Consider the following 22,761-nt stretch of genomic DNA (forward strand, 5'->3'; position numbering starts at 1 on the left):
GGCTACCAAGTTTTACTGGTTGCTAACAAGATGGATACTTTTGAAAACTAGTGGCTCCAACCTTTTGAAGGGAAAACTTGCCATCAAAATGAACTGCGCAGATCAGACTAAAAAAGGTAAAGGGCAAGGAGCAACAAGGAAGTCAAGGGAATGAGTGCAACAGGGAAAACAAAAGCAGGGATAGATTGTATTACCAATATGATTGTATTACCAATATGCAAACGCTCAAATGAACTACTTTATTAGGTTAAACCATCTCCTTTAATATGCAAGGTGGAAACTACAGCAAAAACAGTAAGAAAAAAGAGTGAAAATAAGTTACTTGATTCACCTGTTCTGAAGTAATACTCTCTAAAAGCAAATTATAAATGTCTTTCCAAAAACTTTTGGTGAAATCTCACTTGCATGACTAGTTTTCTCTTCTCTGTGTTCTAAAAGAAGGTTGAATTTAACAGGAAATGGTAAAGAAAGCTGAGATAGGTATTGAAAACTTACTTCACAACAAGATTTATTTAGCCAAGCCAAAAGAAGTCTTATGAGAAGGACTGCACTGCTCTTTGTAAGAACATCAGTGAAAACAAACACCACAGAGGAAGCAGAAGAGCTATCTAAAATGAAAACAATTAAATAAAAGTAAGCGCTTCAAAGTTCACTCACCATTCATCTGAAAATCAGAGGCCTGAGGTTTCAATCTAATGATAACCTGCCTAGCAATTCAAGCCTATTAAGATCATGTTTGATGAATTCACAAATAAGATAATAGATATAATTGTTACTGTGAGGATGGCGGAAAAGATATCACATATGTATCACATTTACATTCCAACACTATACTCCAGTTTGCTATGATTTGGCCAGTGAGAATTAAATACTTTACCATAAATTTGGGAGAAGTTACTTCCCTATGCCCTCCTACATTTATTTAGCATTAAAAACAGAAGCACACACCTATGAAAAGAACTGTAAAACCACAAAGTAGAATTTGCCAACTTATAGGAAATTAAGTATTCTGTACATAAATCTGAAGAATAAAGATTGGGTCTACGTGATTCCATCACTGTGAGAAAGTCTGGACAAAAACAGATGAACATTTCCATGCCATGTCATTAATCGATTCCTTCTCTCCATCCCAATATGGAAAACCAAGTCAGTATGGCACCACAACGTAGGAATGAAGTAAATAACAAAATTAAATTGCCTTACAAGCTATTAAGGAGTTAAACAGCTTGATTTTTAATTTGCAACAACTTGAAACAGACTCACAGCACCAAAGGAATGTGGATCTAGTGTAACACTGCTTATAAAGCAGCCTTAATTCATGTAATGGAAAAGAACAAATCTTTGGACTTAATAGGTTATTTTCTTCCCTTTGCTTCTTAATTCATCCACAAACAACAGTGCTCAGAAGTAAACTGACTCCCTCCTTAAAATGTTGACACCCAATATTATATTTTTTTAAATATCTTAAGAGTCGAAAGGAGGTTGGATATGAAGGGCTTAAGCAAAAGCTTTTAAACAAACAAGAAAAGGCTTTAAATCATTATAATAAATTTACATTCAGAATACCATTTTATGTTAGATTTAATTGTGCAAACTACAAACAGTGCAGGGATTTAGGAGAGTATTTAGTACTGTTGATTCATCAGATTCATATAGGTATGCAGATGGCAAAAACTGTAATGAGGGCTCTGCATTAGTTCTGTAGCATCTGTCCTACTCATCAGCAGATCAGAACACCATTATTTTGAAAGCATTCAACCCATTTCCATAAAAGCAAAGAAATGTTGGCCCCAAAAATTAAGAAGCCTGTTCAGGGATATCTCATCTTTCTGTGTAACAATCCCCACCGACAGCATGGTTAAGTCATATGAAAGACGTCCACTTCACTAGGCCAATAATGTTCAACAGTAACACAGGTAAAAATTCTTCTGACATTTATATTTATTTTTATTAAGCATGGAGTAGGAAAAACCAATACTCCAAAATCTTTCTCTGCAGCATAGTTTCATCAGCTATGAAAGATGTCCTTAACAGGAATACATAAAGCTAGACAAAATACCAGTCAACAACAAAAAGGCTGCACCACCACTAGACATACTTGCCAGGAAAGTCTCCCTATTGAAAACCTTCAGACAAAGCCCCAACCAAAACTTGTATATGAACCCACTGAATCAAAACACGTTTCACCTTTCCACATAGAAAAGCAATCATTCCCTCTATTAATCGAATGAAATACTTTACCTTAGGTATGGCTGACAAGAAATACATGACTTCTATAAAACACTTTTAAGAAAAAACCTTCAGCTTACCGTTACAGACTTCAGAGTCATTCCATGATAGGTGCCCATGGTATCAATTTTAAAGCCCTCCGTTTCTGCAAAGCAAAAGAGTCTCCTGTAAGTCATTACAAGCACAGTGACATAGTTTTTAAGTGGACAACATTAGGAAAATAATTTCAAGTATACTAAGTAACACATATTGTTGTTGCATGTAAACATTCTGTTTACACTACAAAACCTGGATAGTATTTAGGAAATCCATTTTCTTTAGGCACAGCTCCACTTGGTATTTCGGCCTTCTGTAACCACAGTGAGCTGCTCCTGCCACATGCAATCTTCTAGAGAGATGATGTAAGTTTAAATCTTTGTAGCATATAGTATACTATATGCAGTATTATATGCATGCAGCGTCAGAAATTCTCTTCACTACAAAATGGAAAAGCAACCCATTCTCAGAATGCATTATACTGCAACAGTACGAATGCAAAAACATGCTCCATTAGAAACTGCTTTACCAAAAGTAAAAATCACAGCCACTTCACATGATAAATCCACGTCTTCAGTGCATTAAAGCAACAACGTCCTTATATGATACACACACAACAGAATTCACAAACTCTCATTGCTAAACTCAAAGCAATGATAATTTGTTGGGGGTTGTTTTTTAGTTTTGGAACAGCACAAATTGAGCCTTAATAAAACAATGCACCAAAAGCCTGCAAGCAATTGGTGACTAACCCTCCCGCGAGCCTTTTTGAGTTTGCAAAGTCCTTTTCTGTCCTCCCATTCTCAGTAATATACAACCTAAGTCAGCTGAATGTGGCCACTAGAATTTGTGGTAAAACTCTTCTCCGTTTACATTCCCTAGTTTCATATCCACTGTCAGTTGAATCAAGCAACCAACAGCTTAATTAAATTCATTCTTAAAATGTTACAATAACCACTAGTCTCCAGAAATGGACACGATAACCCCATCGACACAATAGCTGCAAGCATATGTATAAACCTAAGCAACTCCTGTTCTGTTTCCAGCTAGTAAAGGTACTTGATCCTGCACAGAAACCCCTACTGGGAACTGGAATATTACACTGTCTTCACAAAATTCATAAGCATACAAACTTACAAAAGTAACACAGAATCAAGTTTAATGCTTCTACTCCAGCCTACAAGAAGTTGAAGAAAAACATCAGATTTTCAACCACGTTAGAGCTCCCCGTGTTTACCATGAGCAAATTAACTTAAATGGAAACCCACACAACCCTGACAACAATGCAATGTCCTGGGACACATATCTGGTTGTTCATCCTTTCTTCCTTTAGATCAGGAAGATTATCATACAGTTGCAGGAAATGAAGCAGAAAAGTTCTCCAGATTTTATGGCTCTCTATTGCCTACAGAAAGATACCCAAGAGATCAAAATTGATCATACTTTTCTCACTGCAGAGATGGATATCTACTTCCTGAATGCTGCTTTGGGTTTTCTATCAGGCCTACCACCAACTCCCATGCAGAGAATCTCAGTTGTTCCACTGGTGCCGTCTACCATGTCACGGGCATTTCTCCACCACACTGCACCAACTGACCTCAGCTGCAACCCTCATTTATCTCAGCTTTTCAAAATTTTCCCCTTCTGATGGACTTAACATTTTCCAACCACACAGAGTTAATTTTGAGAAAGCAAAATGCAAGTACAGACCTGAGTACTACCATCTTTACTATGAAAAGAAGGTTTCCTTTGTACACTGATATCGCCTTACATGTTAAATTCAGAGGGAAAGGTAATTGCTCACGGCTCAGTGCTAAACATAATGTAGCTCATCTGACCAGGATTTACATGGATAAAACTTTTCTCAGTGATACTGGTCACTGTTTCTGAGCAAGGAACATGTTAATATTACATGGGGTGCTCGAGGCCTGGCAGAGTGCTGGGTAGAGCTCCCTCCCTGAAGCTGAAGGGATGCTTTTACTGACCTGGTGTGAACAAGTCAGAGATGTACCATCTAGGACAACAGTTGCTTCTGGCTTGCAGACAATTACTGACAGAGGAACCTTTCCCCTTTCCCAACTGGCCTACTACCATTTCCTCCTACCTCGAACATAAGTTCACATCCATTTCAATCAGGTAGCCCTTAGCAATACCAGCAAGCAGCACCCCTGCCATGCCAGGCATACCTCAGTTCCTTCCCTCTCAGCACAAACCCTGGTTCCATCATTAGTTCTACACATTTATTTTCCATTTCAATTATTTCTTTCCACCAGGATCATTACCTGCTTTGTCCCTAATAAAACCGTGTGCTCCTCCTGAATTAATGAAGAAACTAACCCATGACTCCATCAGCACCACAAAGCGAATAAAAGCCCACAGAGCCAGCAGCACAGTTAGAAAGTAAATCAAAGAGGAGACAAGAACCTAGCAGGGAATCAGCCTCTGTTCAACCTCTAATGGTTTCATCTTTTAAAGAGGAAAAAAAAACCAAAACACTACTTCAGTTCCTTATAGAATCTGCTCTGGTTCATGCAGTGAGCCACAAGAGCCACTGAACACGGCCCTGGGTCTCACCAACTTCCTGCTCCCAAGCTTTATGCCAACCCTTCCTCCCAGAAAGAGGAGTTACTAGGATCCAAAGAGCCTGCTGGTACCTCCAGCATGTTAGAGTAGGCTCCTAGTCTGCTGAACATTTCCAGCACGGATATAGGCCTTCCAATGCTATTTAACAACTACTTAGGAGGTAAATAAAACATTTCTGATCACCAGTAAATAACAGCATAGTGCCTCTACTATTTACTTATTGATTAATGTATATCTAAAATAAATGACACGGCCAAAAGAGAATATGGGTGTCCACACAGATTCCTGCAAACAGTTACCGCAGCCACTATGAGGTATCCAAGGGACGCCAGAGCCTGCTACCTGCAGACAGGGTTGGGTCAGCAGAAGAAACCACCTCCTAAACAGCTCAACAGCACTCCAATTTCCTGCCTCCAACTCTTAAACAAATGACGAATGAGAGTTAAGCAGTGGCAGCTTCCAAATAACCACAGCAACCCTCTTAACTGACAACAGCACGGACACTATTTCCTCGGAAGTTTCTCCCTGATCCTCTCAATCATCTTGTTTTCCATGTGATAATTCTAGCAGTCACTTGAAAAAATAGACACTGCTGACTGCGGGAGACCTGTCACTTCTACATTCATACCGTTTTTAGAATGTCATAATAGTTTCTATGCACGGCAACTTCAGTTCCACTCCCAGCATACAGCCTATGCAAAGCAGACAAACGCTTCCAAGTCAGGAACTCCACAGTAATGGCTTCATTCCCATTTCAAAAATTACTGAGTCTGTTAGCCAGCCTTCTACAGCTGCTTGTAGAAGACATTCAAGGGCCGGGACAAAAGGCAGAGTGGGATTTTTTCCAGTGCATTCTCTGAGGGTAGAAGCTGACCCTGACACAGCTGCTCAAAAGCACTCCAGGGACATAAAAGGACCCATAGGCCACAGTAAAGAGGAGCAGAAAACCAAGCAAACTGGAGCACCAGACATGCCCCCACCATTCATTACTATAAATGCTGCACCCTGCCCTCCAACAAAGAAGAGAAATACAATGCGTTTTTTCCTGTCCCTTCCTCTTCCAGCTCAAACCTGCGCTGCTGAGTCATGCAGCAGCACAGACATAAAAATATTAACACCCAGCTGAGATTCAATTGGCAACTCCAGCTCCAAAATTATAGCTTCACTGATGAAAAGTGAGCAAAGAGTTAAATTTATAAACTACCAAGTAAAGGGTATTTAAGAAGAGATTCTTCAAGAACGGCACCAAGATGGCAAAGCTTCAGATCTCTATTTTTAAACGTTGAATTAGAAGCAGAACAACTGCTAAAAAAGCTGCTTGAGAGTCTTTAAAAACTTTTTTCCTCCTCTAAGACTACAAAATAGTTAGGCTATCACATAAACTTCATTTAAGTAAAAACAGCACACATGAAATATTTACAAGAGTAAAGAATGCAAGCAAAACTTATCATTAATGTATTGCAGCAAAAGCATTACAACTCTTCCTGTTTGCCAAATATAATCTGTTTTATAAACATACCAGCATTGTTCAAATCACCTTAATCAAGATACGTCTGAAACCAAGATCTCCAGAGACCAAACAAAACAACTACTGCATAATCAGTTCCAGTGCTTCAAAACAAACTATTACCAGCTGACATTAAGACTATCTATTCCCCTCCAGTTATTGCACTTATTATGATCACAATTTCACACTTCAATGACCCAAAAATCATCAAAAGAAACATACTTTTTCTATATGGTTCATCACTTGGTACCTTTCTAGCATCATCATATATCAACCCAAGTGCTTCTCTCACTTAAAAGATACCAATTACATTTCCTAATGAAAATATGCACAGTGATGCATCAGCTTATTAGACTGATCATATTCTCCATCATCACACAGACAGATGTTCAATTTCCTCACATATGAGTATTAAAGCTCCAATAGGCTTCCATTCACTTAAAGCCCACTGCTCTGTGTAAATCTAGGTCACTCGACATTTTGATTTTGCACCTGCTGCAGCTCCAGACATCCAGTGCCAACAACTAATTCAAGCTCTGACACTTCCACAAAGAATAATAGTTCTAAAACACTTTGATTAACCTGGTTTCTGGAAGGATGTTCAAGCAAAAGACAGAAAAAAACAGTTTGCAGGAACATGGCTCTGAAAATCTGGAAGCCCAAATTTTAAGACTTTGCTTTAATTTCGTTCTATGTAACAGACTTTAGAACACTCTGTTTTAGAATTGTTCCCTAACAAGTAAAGCTGAAGTTTCAAGCTGTAACACAGAAAAGCACAGCAATAATAGGAGGGCAGCAAAGTCCTAAGCTGCAGTAAGTGAGAAGTCCAAATCCATCAGCTGTAGGCACAGAAACAAAGGAAGAAAATCTACTTAGCCCTGCAAGGCCTCAGGTACACAGGAATCTCTAGTGAGATGCCCATATCTCCACTGCCAACCCTTAAATGAGGTCTGGGAAGGGGTGGATCCTGGCTCCAGCCCTTCTGGTTACTCAGGTACATCACATGCAGCTGAGCTCCCCTGGGCTGGCCCTGCCTTCCCACCAGGTGCTCAATCACTGCTTCAGGCTGTGATTTCCACTACAGGATCCTAAATTTCCAAGTTACCCTAATCAGAACCTAGGAAGTTCTTTGTAGAATTCATATAAAACAATTTAACAATAATCTTACAAACAATTGAACCCAAGCTTTTCAGAGGGTCGCAATATAAACAAAGCAGAAAAATCACAAGACTCATCTTATACAAATCTCCTGCACATTCTCTTCCACAAAGAAACTGAATCCTATAACGTTATACATGAACGCAATAAGTCTAACCAGGCATCCAAGCTTCAGAACTCCAGAATTCCTACTCCTATGAATAAAATGGTGACGCTGTACATTAATAAGTGACATTAATAAAACATGATATTTAAAAGTGTATAATATTAAAGGCAATGAATAAAACTACAAAGTGAAAAGCAGAGGATGTTTAGCATAGAAAGGAGCTTTGTTTTGCTGGAGAGAGGATAGATCACTGACTGCCAGCATGAAAGAAGCGAAACCAAAAGGAAGGAAACAGCAGTCAAGCAAAGTAATTGCACTGTTCACCTTCTCACCTCTAAACTATTTGAGCAGAGTGACAGGCACATTGCCAAGTAAGATGCTCTTCCATTGTGGAAGTACCTAGGATGTACACTGAGACCTACTGTAACAGACTATCTAATACATTTACTATGCCATAAATCACGAAGTGTTAAAATGCTTGAAGGGAAGCATTCTCTCTTCTTTCTAGCCATAGCTGCTGCACTGAGATGCTCATTTGTGCAAAGGCTATGGTTGTCCTGGTGGTACATAAGCAGCCGCTCTTCAGGTATATTGCCTTACAGTTACAAACCCCTCCATTAAGTACCATTAAAGCAATCTAAACCATCCTAGAAACAAAGCCTGCCCCACCTGGTATAAAGATTTTAAGCAAGCCAACCAGAAACACACTGTGAACCATTGCAAAAAAAATTAGGAAGCTATTCAGCAGTTTCCTTTAATAAGAGATCTCGTATTAAAATTCCTGAGTTTACCATCTTAGCCCTGCAAGTTTCAACTCTTTATGCTAAGAGTAAGACCGCTTTTAGACAACTTCTGTATTAAACCAAACAGAAATATTCAGAGAAAAGCATCTAAAGAAAACAGCGTCATCTACAATGACACTGACTGTTCCTCCACTGGAGCTTCTTGTAGAAGAATCCACAATGAAATAAATGTATTGGTACAATTTAACAGTCAAAGCTGGAGAAAGTAATTCACGGACAGATCTAACTTCACACAACTTCTGTACTCCTCATCAGGAAGTGCAGTAAAACGAAATCTACTTGTTGAATGCTTAAATCCTGAGACTAAAAGTTACCAGAAAGAAACCTGAAGAGTGAAAAACATTCAGGGAAGGTTCTCTTTCTCTCCTTTCCCCAACCCCATGCCTCTCACTGAAACAATCAGTTCTTCATATATGCTCTTACAGATTATTTTTCATTACTTAAAAAGCTAGCAAGTGCCTGATCTCACTCCTCCCCCTCCCTCCCCATCACTACCATGGTTGTCACTGAGCAGGAGTACTAAATAAATACCACTGGATCAAAACAAAAGTACACTGAGGCCAATGTATGTAACAGGATGCAACAAAATATATGACCAAATTTTCCATAGCACACACATAAAACCCTATATGATATATTCACATGCAAGTAAATAGTTACAAAAATACATATATTCTGTTAGCTTCAGGAATGGCCATAATCTGATTTTGAATATCTTTTACAATAAGGTGAATGTGAAACAACTCTTACAAGTTTCTTATGGTGCAAAATTCTCCTTAGTGTTAGAGTTGGTATTTCTCTTTCTCCAGCTACAAACAAAAATTGAGTACCCACTTGGTAGTCTCATATACTCTTGCTTTTTGTTTACACAGTGAAAATAATCATGCTGTTCCAATAGAAAAATTGAACAAGATGAGCTACAGTACAGAAGTCTGATAATTCACATACAGTGTGTACGAATGCTTTTCCCTTTCTCCATACCAAAAAAAGAAATAGTATTAACTTCAACAAGGGCAAATACACTGAAAGGTGCAAGCTGGAGCTGTTCATCTACAGTTTAAAGTGATGATTAGCAGCACAGAAGTTTCTGAGGCTCACAAAAGAAAGCCTTTGTTATCACGCCTAAGAACTTCCATTAGCAAAAACTGATTTTGTTTGAGAACCAGAAGGAAGAGACAACTGAGACAAGCAGGAAAAATTTGCCTTGGCTCTTCAAGACCACATGCAACCGCAACACAGTGTGTACAAAACCAAACACTGCAAGATATGAAGTTCAAAAAGAAATCACCACTCAAATTCAAGCTTCCACTTAAAAATGACTGAAAATTCTTAAAATATCTTGGATTATTTCCATCTTCTCAAGAAGGAAGCTAATATTTTGCACACTTGTTGCATTTTTTTCATTACAGGTACATGCTTTAGGAACAGCTATTTACAATTGCAGACAGCAACATACATGAGGAAGGGCAACCTATTTCAGTTTATGCATCGTATTTCCAGTTTTAGTAAGGGACTGGTGTTGTTTGGTTGGTTCAATTTTTAAACTGCATGTGATCTTCCAAGAATAAAATACAGGTTCTTAAGTTTTCAGCTTTCTTCCTAAATGGCAGGAATAATTCCTATGAAATAATAGCTGCGGATTCAAATAGCAGATAGTCTTGTTGAAAAATACCTGTCGGTACAGGAATAGCCTTTTTGGGTCTTTGCATAGGTTTGATGAGCAACGACACAACCTGCAACCTTAACACTCATGGGTGTCATTTCTCACCCTTACATACATATAGATATATTTAACAAACATCACAATCAGCTTACCCTCTTTGCCCTTGAATCTTTCCTGATCGTATCTGTTGTAGGCAGCTGGAATAGGCTGCTTATTTCGTAAAGTGGGATCCTAAAACAGATGAAATAAGGTTTGTAAAACACCCAAAAAAGCTATTTGTTAGTTCTTAAACTTCACTAAGTATTGCATGGAATAGCCTAAAAGGATCAACTTAGTTCACTTCAGTAAGATTTGAAATGCCTTTCAAAACTTGTGATGCATTTAAATATCCACATACAGAAACAATCTAGAAGTATATACTGAAGGGAACTACAACAACCTTAGACAAAAGCAGACAATCAGGAAGAAACCACATCAGCTAAAACCCGTAAGCTTTGTAAAATCATATTTTTTCTAATACCTCAAGGTTTTAAATGAAAGAACTGACAACTCATGGTTAAGCCTTCAGCCATACACACACAGTACGTTCCTTATCAGCTTGACTGAGCCAGTAATCTGTTACACCCTCAGAATAAAACCAAATTAGATGAAAAAAAGCATTGTTTGCTTTTTTTTTATTTGTTACAGTAGGGTTTTCTTAGTTTGCTTTTGAAGTGCCTAAAATGTGCCAGTTTAGTACCGAATCATTCTTCTTGTGTATGACTTAGTTATGTGGTCACAACTGCTCTGCATGGCATACAAACAGTTCAACGTACAGTTTGTCAAGCTCAACATGAAGCCAATGCTTAAATGCTGAAATTCACCTGGCTCCATAAATTTAGGTCTTTGACAGAAGCAAGAGTAGTAAAAATAAACCAAGTCAAACATCTTTTACAGCAGACTGAGGTTCAAGAATATGTAATGCTTAATAAAGACTAATGGTAAATATCATAATACAGAACCAACCTTGTCTAATACCTAGACAGCTTAAACAATAAAGCTGTAAGATTGTCCTTCTGATTTATTACAGGCAAAAGAAAGCTGGTTCAAGCTGTTCCCACTCATGAGTCATGTTCCAGATTCTTAAACATTTGCTACCCTATCTGTCAAAAAACCAGCAAAACATTTTGTTTTAAATGGCAGTTGTCTCATGTAATACATCTTTTCCAAATAGATGCAGAATGTCACTAGTGTATGATACATACAGAAGCTGGCACTAACACTTCATCAGTAAGTAACAAGAACATACTGAACAAATTAAACTAATATATTCAGCTCCTTAAATACCAGTCTATGTAACTTAAGGCAAAGAATATCTACAAAGCTGTGCTGGGAAGTTATTCATTCACTGGAATGAAACTAAAACAAACTTTGTATTTAATAATGACAAGACATTCTACTCTCCATTTGGAGTGCCAGCCCTCATAGCCATTGAAGAGCTGCTCTTACCGTAGGTGCTGTATTTGGTGCGGGTCTTTGCTCAGGTGCTCGGCCTTCTTCTCTGGCTTTTACTGATTGAAGAATTGCAAAAATATTCTTGGCAAAGTTCTGAAAGACATTATCAGATATCAGTGGATCTTAGTGACAAACCGTGTTTTAAGTAAAACCAACACAAGTAGAAAATACCATATAGTTAACCAGCATCTCATAGAAAAACAGATAGCACACAAGTTACATATACAGAAGTTTTACATTTCTTTTTGCTATAGCAGAACCCAAACATAAGCAGTTCCTGGGCAGACTTGCTACCACTGTTCCTTAAGACTTACACCCTCAAAACAAATGGCTGACTCTAAATGGCATCATTACCACACCAACTAAACCAAGCTGTTCACAAACTAATACTTATTTGTATTAGTACAAACTTATTTGCTTCTGCCTATCAAGCTTTGCTGAAGCAATATGAAACAAAAATAAATTTAAAAAAAATAACATTAAAGAAAAATGTTCACCTGGGATTTCCAGGACCAACCTCAGTTACGTAATATGCTAAAAAGTGCCTGTCTGCTCACTGCAGGCTCCTGCCAGGATACATCAGGCACACGCACTGTCTACTGAACTGCACTACAAGAAGACTTCTTACAGCAAAGCACACTCAGCTGTTTTCAGTGAAGAACATTTGTGAGCACTTAAAAGGCCTAAACTTGCACGGAGCTGAAGGTCGGCACCCAGCTCCTGCACCTTCCACCAGGGCAAAACACCTCAGCTGGCTGGTGAGGGACCACCACAGTCACAACTCCGTCATTGTGATGCAATCCTGTTCTTTTAGTAGCAACACCCATTTACAACTACACTCTATTTGATACCAAATAACTTAAACAGATCCTTCCTTATTTAAATAGGAGAAAGGAAAAAGACAAATGACTGAATGAAGAGCAATCCATGACAGTAACTCCAGTAACATGAGGCAGTGTTTTGCCAGATAACTCCGAGTCACTGGAACACGACCATAGAAGTTACTCCAACCAGTGTTTCCACAACACATTCATCCATTTACATTAATAGACTTGTTTTATACTAATTTAAACTTTAGAAAAGCCTATGTTTGTTCTATTACCACACAACAGGTGTTTAAACTGAAAGATACATGCAGACAGAATGGCAAATTGTCTGTGATTATTACTAAAATTTACTTGTTAAAAGTTCAGGATAGTATGAAGCGTTCACATGCTTAGATTCTTCCACAGCATTGATGCTAATCCTGAAATGTTTTCAGTTACGACCGTAAGCATCACAAACCAAATAAAAAAAATTATACAGCTAAGAGCTCTGGGATGAATTTTATAGAAATAATTTAAAGAGTTTCTGTAAGCTCACTACCCTTGACCAGCACGTTGTCCATTCACTTGAAAGCAGAAGAGCTGTACCTGGAGATGATCAGAAACCACTTACGAAGGTAAAATCATTTCTTGCACAAAATGTTTTCACAAAGACTGAGAGAATTCACATAAGTGTATTTCAAGTTCTTTTCTACCAGAAAAACCCTGGAAATACCCTTCAAGGAGCTTCAGCCATGTGCATCTATATCAGTTATACACCAATACTCAAGATGAGCTCTGTTCTTGGGGAAACTGGAATAACTGCATGTTTTACTTGAAATTCAGAGAGTTTTCCTGAAGTCTGGGCTGACAAACTTCAACTCCCATCAGGGTGACAAACAAGAGGATATTCTCCAGCCTGCTGAAAAGACGCTGCTATTAAGCACGGAATTACAAAGTGTTCTCGCTGATGTGTTTCTCTGACAGCATCAAAATGGAGGGCCCTCGAGGACACCCATAATGTCTATTTAGACAGAGGAAAAGAAACAGTGCTTTAGCAAGCACTCAAACTAAGACCATCATCTCGCTTCATATTGTCTTGTTTGGGGATGTGGGATTACATTATGACAAAAAATAATCAAGCAGAACATCCATTGCAGGTACTGACTGATTTGCAAAGCTCTACAGACTGGAAAGGCCACTGAGTGCTCATTGTTTGTCCCATTAGACACCCAGAATACAAACGTGCTCCAGTTTCCACCCACATTTAGTTGAATTTCATCTCAAATGCAACATTTTTATTATCAGGAACTTCCAACGCAGGGCACAGCCCAGGAAAATGCATAAATCCATCTCTCTCTGCATTAGGCCTTAAGAAATCTGAATATGCTTCAGATAGAAAGCTTAAGAAAATCCTTAGTATAAAAAGCACAATTCCATCAATTCTTGTGTTTTTCTGCCTAGAGTGCTGTTATGCCCATGAAAGCTCTCTTTGTTAATTCCAGCCATGTCTACAGCTAATAATAATTCATCCCACTGTGGGGGGGAAAAAAAAAAGAAAAACAAAAAAGAGGCAGAATATTTCAGCAGCTGTAACCATCAGGATTCTGTTATTTTCTTAAATAAAGCTCTACATTAATAGCTCCCACCCTCCATCATTCCTCCTCAAACTGGTCCCATGCTCTTGGAATAGACTGGAAAGGGAAAGCAGCAGTAGCCAATAGAGAGAGCAACAGGGACAGCAGCTACTGTCAGCTGAGCAGACCATCATCATCTTACATGAAGAGTCCTGACAAACTGATGAAGAAAACCTGTAACAATACATAAATTCGCCAGACTTTATGCCATAGATAGGCCGTTCCTTGACAACGCAGTGACAAACATACACCAAGTCAACGTGCTATCACTAGTGTTAATAGGAATTAACTTGTATAGCACATTAACTGAGTAATTGTGTATTTAAGAGAAAACCTTTTGCAAGTTTAAATGTCAAGAACGCATTTCGATCCAGAGTCCTTTAGTGAAGGCATCGCTCTCCTGTGTCAAAGGAACTCCATCCTCCACGCAAACTGCTCACAAACACTGAAGCCGATTTTCACCCCTTGCTATTCCAAAACAAAAGACAGTCTCAGTGCTGCATTTTGAACTGCGTGCTCGGTTGCCTCCAATTCAAACATAGAATATATCCAAGATGAATATTCAGGGACAGCTGCAAGCAATCACAAGCATGCAAATACAAGTAGCCTGGTTATGTGAACCCTGGATGTTCTTTGTAGTACACTTTTAGAGACCATGATGATTTCCATCACTTCTGACCCAACATCATTCCTAACATGGGAACTTTTTTAAAAGACCACAGCTAGAAATGTGATTTTGAATGATACAGGTGTAATGAAACAACCCCTCTTCCCATTTTCATTCTTAAATTACCGCTGAATAACAAGTAAAAGCACACGAAGCTTAATGTGCATGCAAAGGGCTCGTGGTCCTTGAACCACTTCCCATATTCTTTTGGCCTGTAAGGACTGTAATGCAGTAATTCAAACAACGGAGCGACTGGTACAAGAAACACAGTTCAAACAGACCACCTGAATATAAACAGGTCTCCTCAGTTGTGCTTTCAGGACAGCAGCAATGTAAGGCACAATTGGAATGCATATAGCTAACAAAAGCAGAACATAGGGAAAAAAACATTAAGCTATCCAATGGAGGAGCATATTAAAATATATTAACATAACACTTGATTTTTGCTAACTGCTGTGAAAAAAAAAACTGGAGTCACACACGCTCACAAGAAGCTGCTCTGGGAATCAACATTTCTCCAGTCAAAATGTTTCAGCACTACTACAGTCTATTGCCATGAATGGAAAACACGCAGCTATCAACCCTGCATATCTGTGGAGTGTTCTCAGTAACAAGTTGCACTTCTCACTTGATCTGTATTGTATTTCATTCACTAGACTTTTTTTATTTTTTACAGCAAACTTACTGTAATAAAGACCTGCAAAATTACTAAGTTGAAATAGAATGACGGCTAACTTGGAAGTATGAAAAAGCAATACCACTGTAACATCTTGAAGATAGATCAGAGCTACACCTGTTCTGAACACTTTCTTGCAGGTATCCAAGTCTATTTCCTGGGTGCACACATCATACAGAAACACAGTCTTTGCTGGACTTATTTACTGAACCACTCAAGTGCCCAAGGATGAAGCAACTTTGCAGCTAACCTGAATTTCATTCAGCACACATCATTTGGTTCCTACTTTCTGACAAACCGAAGTTACCTTTTTACAAAATATGAAAACAACTGTCATGATCTAATCCTTTCTTCTTTTGCACTTAAAACGTATCAGTTAGAATTAAGCAGCAATACAACAGCCTTCCCATTTAGCTAATACAAAACACAGAATAAAATAGAGATGGGCAAATTAAACCTATCCCAGCCCATTATGCTTGTGCATGGCCATTTTAAAACCATACCTCCCTTCCATTTGAATGCACTAAGAGATATGAACTCAGCACAACTTTGTTTGTTCAATTTCACCATTGAATTCAATGTAAATTTCAGGAACGTGGAACAATTCTGCCACCTAGGGTCCAAGAATTAAATTGCTTGTACAATCAAAAGTCCTTTTACAATTGGCAAAGTTTTACTTAGGCCATTTAGCTATTAAAACTAATTAGAAACACCACCCTAATCATGCTGTGAAGTTATTTTCATCTCAGTATTTGCTGACTTCATTGCTATGAAAGCTCAAAACCCATTTAAAAAGCCTTATGAAACGGACTAACCAAAGAAAGTCTCTCAGCATTTACTTCAATCGTGTCAATTACTGTTAAAAGGGTCAAGCCTATAATTAAAATACATTCCTATGTCAAAAATAGCATATGCAAATACTATCTGTGCAGGTAATATTATCCAGGCAATAACAATCAGAAATATCAAGCACTGTAAAGATGAAATACATTGGGTCAAACTTATGAGTCTTGCTATTGAATTTGTGTATGCAGGAACTGGGAAAACCACAGAGGAATACTGTTCAGAGGTAGTTCAAAGTGATGCATGGTATGAGTAAGTTGGCAGTTGTGGGTTATGTCCAAGGTAAATGCTACACAGCAGCAAAAAAACTAATTCTTCTGTCTAAGTCAGCTATCAACGCCCCAGCTGTTTTGCCCTGTTCTGGTCTGTATCACCACACTCACAAACAAATTCCAAAGCAAAGATAAAAATTGAAGACTAGAGTTTAACTCAGAAAGCTCAGTTGTGTTCTTCAGAATAACGTTAGAATTCAGTCCAACATGCTCAGTATTAATGTCCTTTTTATGGCCACGCAGTACACTGGCAGCAACAGCCTTTCCTCCTATAGGTAAGTAGAGCTGACTTGAATACTATGGCAGGATTGCTATAAGCAAAGATATGAAATGTTAATTGAGATGAAAGTTTAAAAGAAGCTGTTGGCTTCAACAAGTGGCTTCCTGTTATACAAAAGAAAATAAAACCATGGAAAATTTTTTGCTGTATAACCAGATCTTTCCATATAAGAAATCCATATTATAGCAGTATTAAGACAGAAAAACATTTGATTCAGCCTCACTTCCTACTTGTAATGATGAAAATATTTATATTTCAAAATTCCAAACATTCACTTTTGATTTCTTTGGTACAGTAAACATTAAGCAGGGAGAAAAATCAAATCAGTTGCTATGCAGGAAGGAAGCAATGCAAAGTGAAAAGTGAGACCTTGGCTTTCAAATTCTGACCTAGATGTAGTAATTAATATGCACAAAAAAATCTTACATGGACAAAACCCATCATTATGTGATTCAGGGCTTACTAAACTAGAGGGACTGAGTTTCAAGTAATCATGACTCTATACTAAGCTGCTATACACGTTTGCTTGGGCTGATTAAGTTATTTTTCCTGTACTTAAGACAAGCTTGCTCAAGAAAGAAAAAAAGAAACCAAAAAACAATATCTTAAACTTTTAACTGGGAAGACCTCACTGTGGTCTTCCAGAACCATATAAGTGAGCATATAAACAGGAGGGGGAACAGATGTTTACAAAGGTGGACAGTGATAGGATAGGGGAGTGGTTTTAAACCAAGATGGGAGGGTTTTGCTTGGATATTAGGAGGAAGGATATTTGGAATTTGGATATTTTGCAAAGAGGGTGGTGACACACTGGAACAGATTGCCCAAGGAGGCTGTGGATGCCCCATCCCTGGAGGCATTCAAGGTCAGGCTGGATATGGCTCTAGGCAGCTTGATTTGGTGGCTGACAACCCTGCACACAGCAGAGGGGTTGAAACTGGATGAACACTGTGGTCCTTTTTAACCCAGGCCATTCTGTGATTTTAATATATATGATAAAAAAAAAAAAAAGAATATACTGTTGTTTTTTTTAAATCAGTAAGGCACAGAGCAAATTATTACCAAAAGAACAATGCTTCATTTCAAAGAGTTAGAAATACACATTAGTGCATTTCTAAGATCCAAGATTTAAGATTCCTCCACAGCTAAGTCACATGCTGCTTTTATGCCAAGTATAGCAGCAAATAATTCTGAGCACTCTGGGAACTTAAAAAACAAAACCAAAAAGAAAACATAAGTACAACAATCACTAAGACAAACTCTCCCTTCCAATATACATGTGAGCGCTCAAACTCCTGCTTCAACTACTTTAGTACTCCTGCAGATAGCATCCAAGTGCCATGAACACATTTATAGCAGAGATGGAATGAGGATTTTGCTTCAGAAAGGATTGCTGAAGCCTGCTTCTATAGATTACAAAAAAATCAAAGGATTACTCAGGATGGAAAGACAGGGAGAGGAAGGAATCAATTCAAGTTTAAACACTAAGGTTCTTTTTAAGCATTCCGTGTTTTATTTTACAAAACAGGCATTTATCCAGATACACAGACAGAACTGAGAGCCCTGCGAGGCAATAATTCAAAACACAATACTCTATACAGTTAGTATGACAAATATTCTATGTACAGATACAAACCTTTAGCTACCAGACAAGAAGTCCAATTCAATGAACAAAGGTTCTTCCTATGAATAAGTTAGGAAAGTTCTCTATTGCTAGCATTTTCCTTTAAGATTCACAGTTGCAGCTCCAACTGATTTAATGTATATGAAAAACGACAAGCTCAACCTACCCTCAAGTTACACCTCTAACTGTACGTAATACAGATAATACACAACTGTATTATCAATCCATTTCCTTCTAACAGAGCGTAAGCAAGCACCCTAAATTACGTGCTTTACACAAGAGATCGCCATTAAAAACAACAGCAAGACACCTACAACACCAACACCTTAACAAACTGAACATCAATTTTGACTTTATTTCTTTTTAAACCTCTTCCCCCTTTACCTTCTACTACTTCCTCCCCCCCGCCAAAAAAAGGCCCAGCTGTCTCCAGCACAAAGATGGCAATTCCCTTGCTCCAGTTTCCACATTTATGAAGATCAACAATCAGAACCACTGCGCAAGGAGGAAGGACAACTGTGGCAGCTAAAGAAACCATAAGGGAGAGGAAGTTCTCAGTTGGTGAAACAGTCAGCTCCACAAAATAGATTGTTGCATACCTTTACTTAAACTTGCAACTATGTTGCTCCTACATAAAGTATCCTCTTGAGCTACTGCAATAGGAAGTAAAACCTTATGCTAAACAGATTCAATTTGGCTCTGAAAAGCAGTTACATAAAAATGTGATATTATTCATAAAAATCGGGAAGACTTCCCTATAGACTTGGGAAAGGCCAACAGAAGTTTAAGGCAGACAGCACAGGATGAGTCACCCACCCAAGATAAAACCAACCACTATTCCCAGAGGAGGGTAGAATGGCATAATGATCAGGTTGGAAAGTATTGAATAACACTTCAATCAAAAGCTCTAAGCCAAACTTTATGAAAAGCAAGCAAATGCAAATTTTGGAAGTTTCACAGACAAAAAGGATGTGTGAGGTGGAACACACAACTTTAAAAGCAATATACTGAGTTTGAGAGGTTGATAGTCATGAAACAACGCAACAGCCAAGTACAATATTAAGGTAAGATAACGGGCTGCACAGATACAGGACTTGAGTTATGCATTATAAAAAACTTCACGTGTGAATGTCAACTGATAAATGACAGTCAACGAATGACAACGTGTGTGAAATTATTAAAGCACTAAGGCTAAACTGCCAGTATCAATTCAACAGCAACAACACTCAGGAGGCTTCCATAGAAAAGAATTGTGAGATTACGAAGTGTTGAGAAGAAATGGAGATATTTACTCTTTAGCTGCCATAAGTAATTGTGTGTCAGAGCAACTGGTCATAGAAGACACCAAAGGAAAAACTCCCTTTATTTAGCTCATGGCCCCTACACCAATATGTACCTTCTGAAGAATACTCCGTAAGAGGAGCAGCAGCACACTCAAATTCAATGCTCTTGGAGAGGAAAAATAAAAAAAAATTAAAAAAAATAAAATCACTACTGAATCTCAGCAAGGGGAGCAACATAATAGAGATGCTATTGAAAACATAATTAGAGGCAGATCTAATAGCGCAGAATGCAAGCGTCAAGACAGTTTTTAGGAGACACACATAGAACACTGAGGAACACCTTGCTGAAGGAATCACTGCTTTCTCTAAAGACAGCAAAAAAACAGAAGAAACCTGCCCAAAACCTTCCAGGGACAAAAGACTTTGTGCTGCACTGTAATATGTCCAGCGCTTTCCTTTTCCATCTTAAGCCATCTCTACATGAGTGTGTACTACAAAGGACAAAAGAAGTTCACATATGTTCTTCTCTGTGGGAAAGACAGTTTGAGATCTGTTTCAAGGTTTTTAAAAGAAGCAATGAAACTGACCTTTAGGGAGTGCTGCTAACTCATTACCTTTACTTCAGCAGTGCTAAAAGAATTCAGATATTAAACACTACATGGCATACTACTAATCAAGTCAGCTTCATTTTAACATGTATTCTAGGAAGATTCAAGAGACTGCAGATAAATCTGTATCAAGCAGATATTGATATTATTCTCTATCTCTTTGATAGAGAAAAGCCAAGGGAGTGGTTGCAGATAGGTGCCATGCTTCCCTGATCAAAAGTATTTTTTAAATGAACAGGCAAGTAGCCAAGGAATGACGTGACTGAGAAAAACTATTTGAGTTCCTTAACTTCTCAGAAGTTCTTCACAAAGATACTTTATAAAGAAAGAATGAAAGTAAGGGGGGGGGGAAAAAGTGAAAACCCTCTTAATCTACAAACGAAACCCCCCAAGCCATTCCAGAATAAAACCTCTGTCCCGTGTAACAAGTGATGTTTCCCCACCTATTCACTCTGACTNTTTTTTCTTCCAAGCTATCAACACTCCTGAAATTCTGGCCAAACAAAAAAGAGGACTTGCTGTTATGCCCCACTGTTTTGCCCAGACTATTCCATGCTGGAAGTCCATGCTGGAGTCCCAAAATCAACTTCATCTCTTTCTGTCCCTTTCTCTATTCTAGCTATTGCCTAAATTCATCCACCTCACTATTGTAACACGGATACTAGGATAAAGCATCTAAGCCTTCACCTATGATCTTTACAAGACTCCTTTGGAAGGCAGGTAAAGCTTAAAACGCCACTACACAAACAAAAGTTATCCAGGTTCCTTCAAAACCCACATTTCTAATGATTATAATGTTTACGATTTTTATAAATTTACCACTTACTGTGATTGCAATATTATTGTGTAATATCTCAATGACTTACTGTGATAGCTGTTCAGCAGTGAGATTCCTACCAATCTCACAAACAAAGCAGCACTCACACTGCATGCAGCATACAGGAATGTATCAGGTACCTTGAGATTACCTCACAACTCATAAGTTTATTCCACCTCTAAAGCTGTGAGACTACACTGTCTAAATGACTGCTACATTAAAAAAAAATATTGAAAATATGACAAGGAAAAGCTAGCAACTTTATCTTAGGAAAGCAAGGATACAAAGCAGAAAGGCAAAGGACTATTACCTGCCTAAACCAGATACTTGCAACTTGACACACTACCTCATCAAGAAGTTTGGTTTCTTAAGTGCCTGCAATAATGAAAGCTCACCCTGTTTGGACAGTAAGGCCATCAGCTGGGCTTGCAACCATGGACGGCACATAACCAAGTATAGATGAAGACCTCAATTAAAGGAGCTTGAAGGAACATAAGCACACAGAAAAGCCTCATCACGCTATCACTTTCTGGCTTTGTTCACTTTATCATTTTCACTCCTTAGATCTCCAGCTCTCACAGCTATATGTACATTTCTGCTTCTCCCAGTAACACTCCAATTTCCCCTGTTTTACACCTGCAGGTACTTTCCCACAGACTTCTCAATTATAAGACTCGAAATAGCTTTGTTTGAAAAGGAATTAAGTCATTACTTGGTGTCTTTTTCATTTTCTTTCGAGGTATCTATTAGGCTTACTGTAAAGAGTAAAAGAAAGAAACCTTTTTGTAACTGTGCCAACAGCCCTCTAACTTGCCTTTACCCGAAACACTAAGCATAATCATCCCAGTCATCTATAGTTAACAGACCAGAGATACAGAAAAGAGAAAATGCAACTTGTCATTTGGATCATACAAATAGTTTGGTATCTACATCATTACCTTGCCTGTGCTTTGTAAGATTGTAGTTCTTGTCCTCCATACTCTCTCCCTGCTGACAATATCTCTGGTTACATCCACTTCAGCATCAACAAAACTTCTCTGTTTAAGAGCAGTTATGTCATCATCCAGATCTGTTTTGATAGTGGATCTTTTCTTTGCCATGATTTTTGCTTTGATAGCAGCAATTTTTTCCACTGACATGGCTTCTGACAAGGACCTAAATGAGCAAAAATAGCAGAAGAGACTGAGTAACGGCACAAACAATTCTTCTGAATGAATTTGTGAAAGAGTAATTTCCTGCTGCTTTAAGTTTATATGGCCATAAGAAGTCACCTCACATATACTTAAAGATTATAAAGACCTGCAGTAACATTTCAGGCATTAGAATCATTTTTCTTCTGACAAAAAGATTCCATCCAAGTACTAGCACAAAAAAAAAGCCATCATAATATCTTAACTGTTGCACACAGAAATAACAACTGCGAATGTGAAGCATCAGGACTAATATTTCCATTTATAACATCGCCTGAATTTCAACTCCCAACTTCTTACAGCGAGTTATACTTTGGTGTGTAGTCAGTCAGTCCCTGGCTGCTCTGAGACTTACAAAGCATTACACCAAATTCTGGCTGAAGCTCTGCTAAGGGAACTTGAGCACTCAGATGTCTGGTGTTACCCTTACATAGGGCAGAGGCCAAACAAACAACAGATAGTAGTAACTCTGTCCACACTAA

At 38.3% G+C, this 22,761-nt stretch overlaps 1 protein-coding gene across 1 annotated transcript in view; it reads right to left on the reverse strand.

The window, feature by feature from the left end:
- Positions 1–22,761, reverse strand: part of CDC73 (cell division cycle 73) — a 96,816-nt gene that overhangs the window by 65,293 nt on the left and 8,762 nt on the right. The window contains exons 7-10 of the mRNA XM_015869437.2: positions 22,028–22,244; positions 11,574–11,672; positions 10,238–10,316; positions 2,310–2,374 (exon numbers count right to left, since the gene is read on the reverse strand). Coding sequence (XP_015724923.1) covers positions 2,310–2,374; positions 10,238–10,316; positions 11,574–11,672; positions 22,028–22,244 — 460 coding nt within the window. The remainder of the gene's footprint in view (positions 1–2,309; positions 2,375–10,237; positions 10,317–11,573; positions 11,673–22,027; positions 22,245–22,761) is intronic.

Source organism: Coturnix japonica, chromosome 8 (genome assembly GCF_001577835.2).
Source record: "Coturnix japonica isolate 7356 chromosome 8, Coturnix japonica 2.1, whole genome shotgun sequence".
Taxonomy (NCBI): Eukaryota; Metazoa; Chordata; class Aves; order Galliformes; family Phasianidae; genus Coturnix; species Coturnix japonica.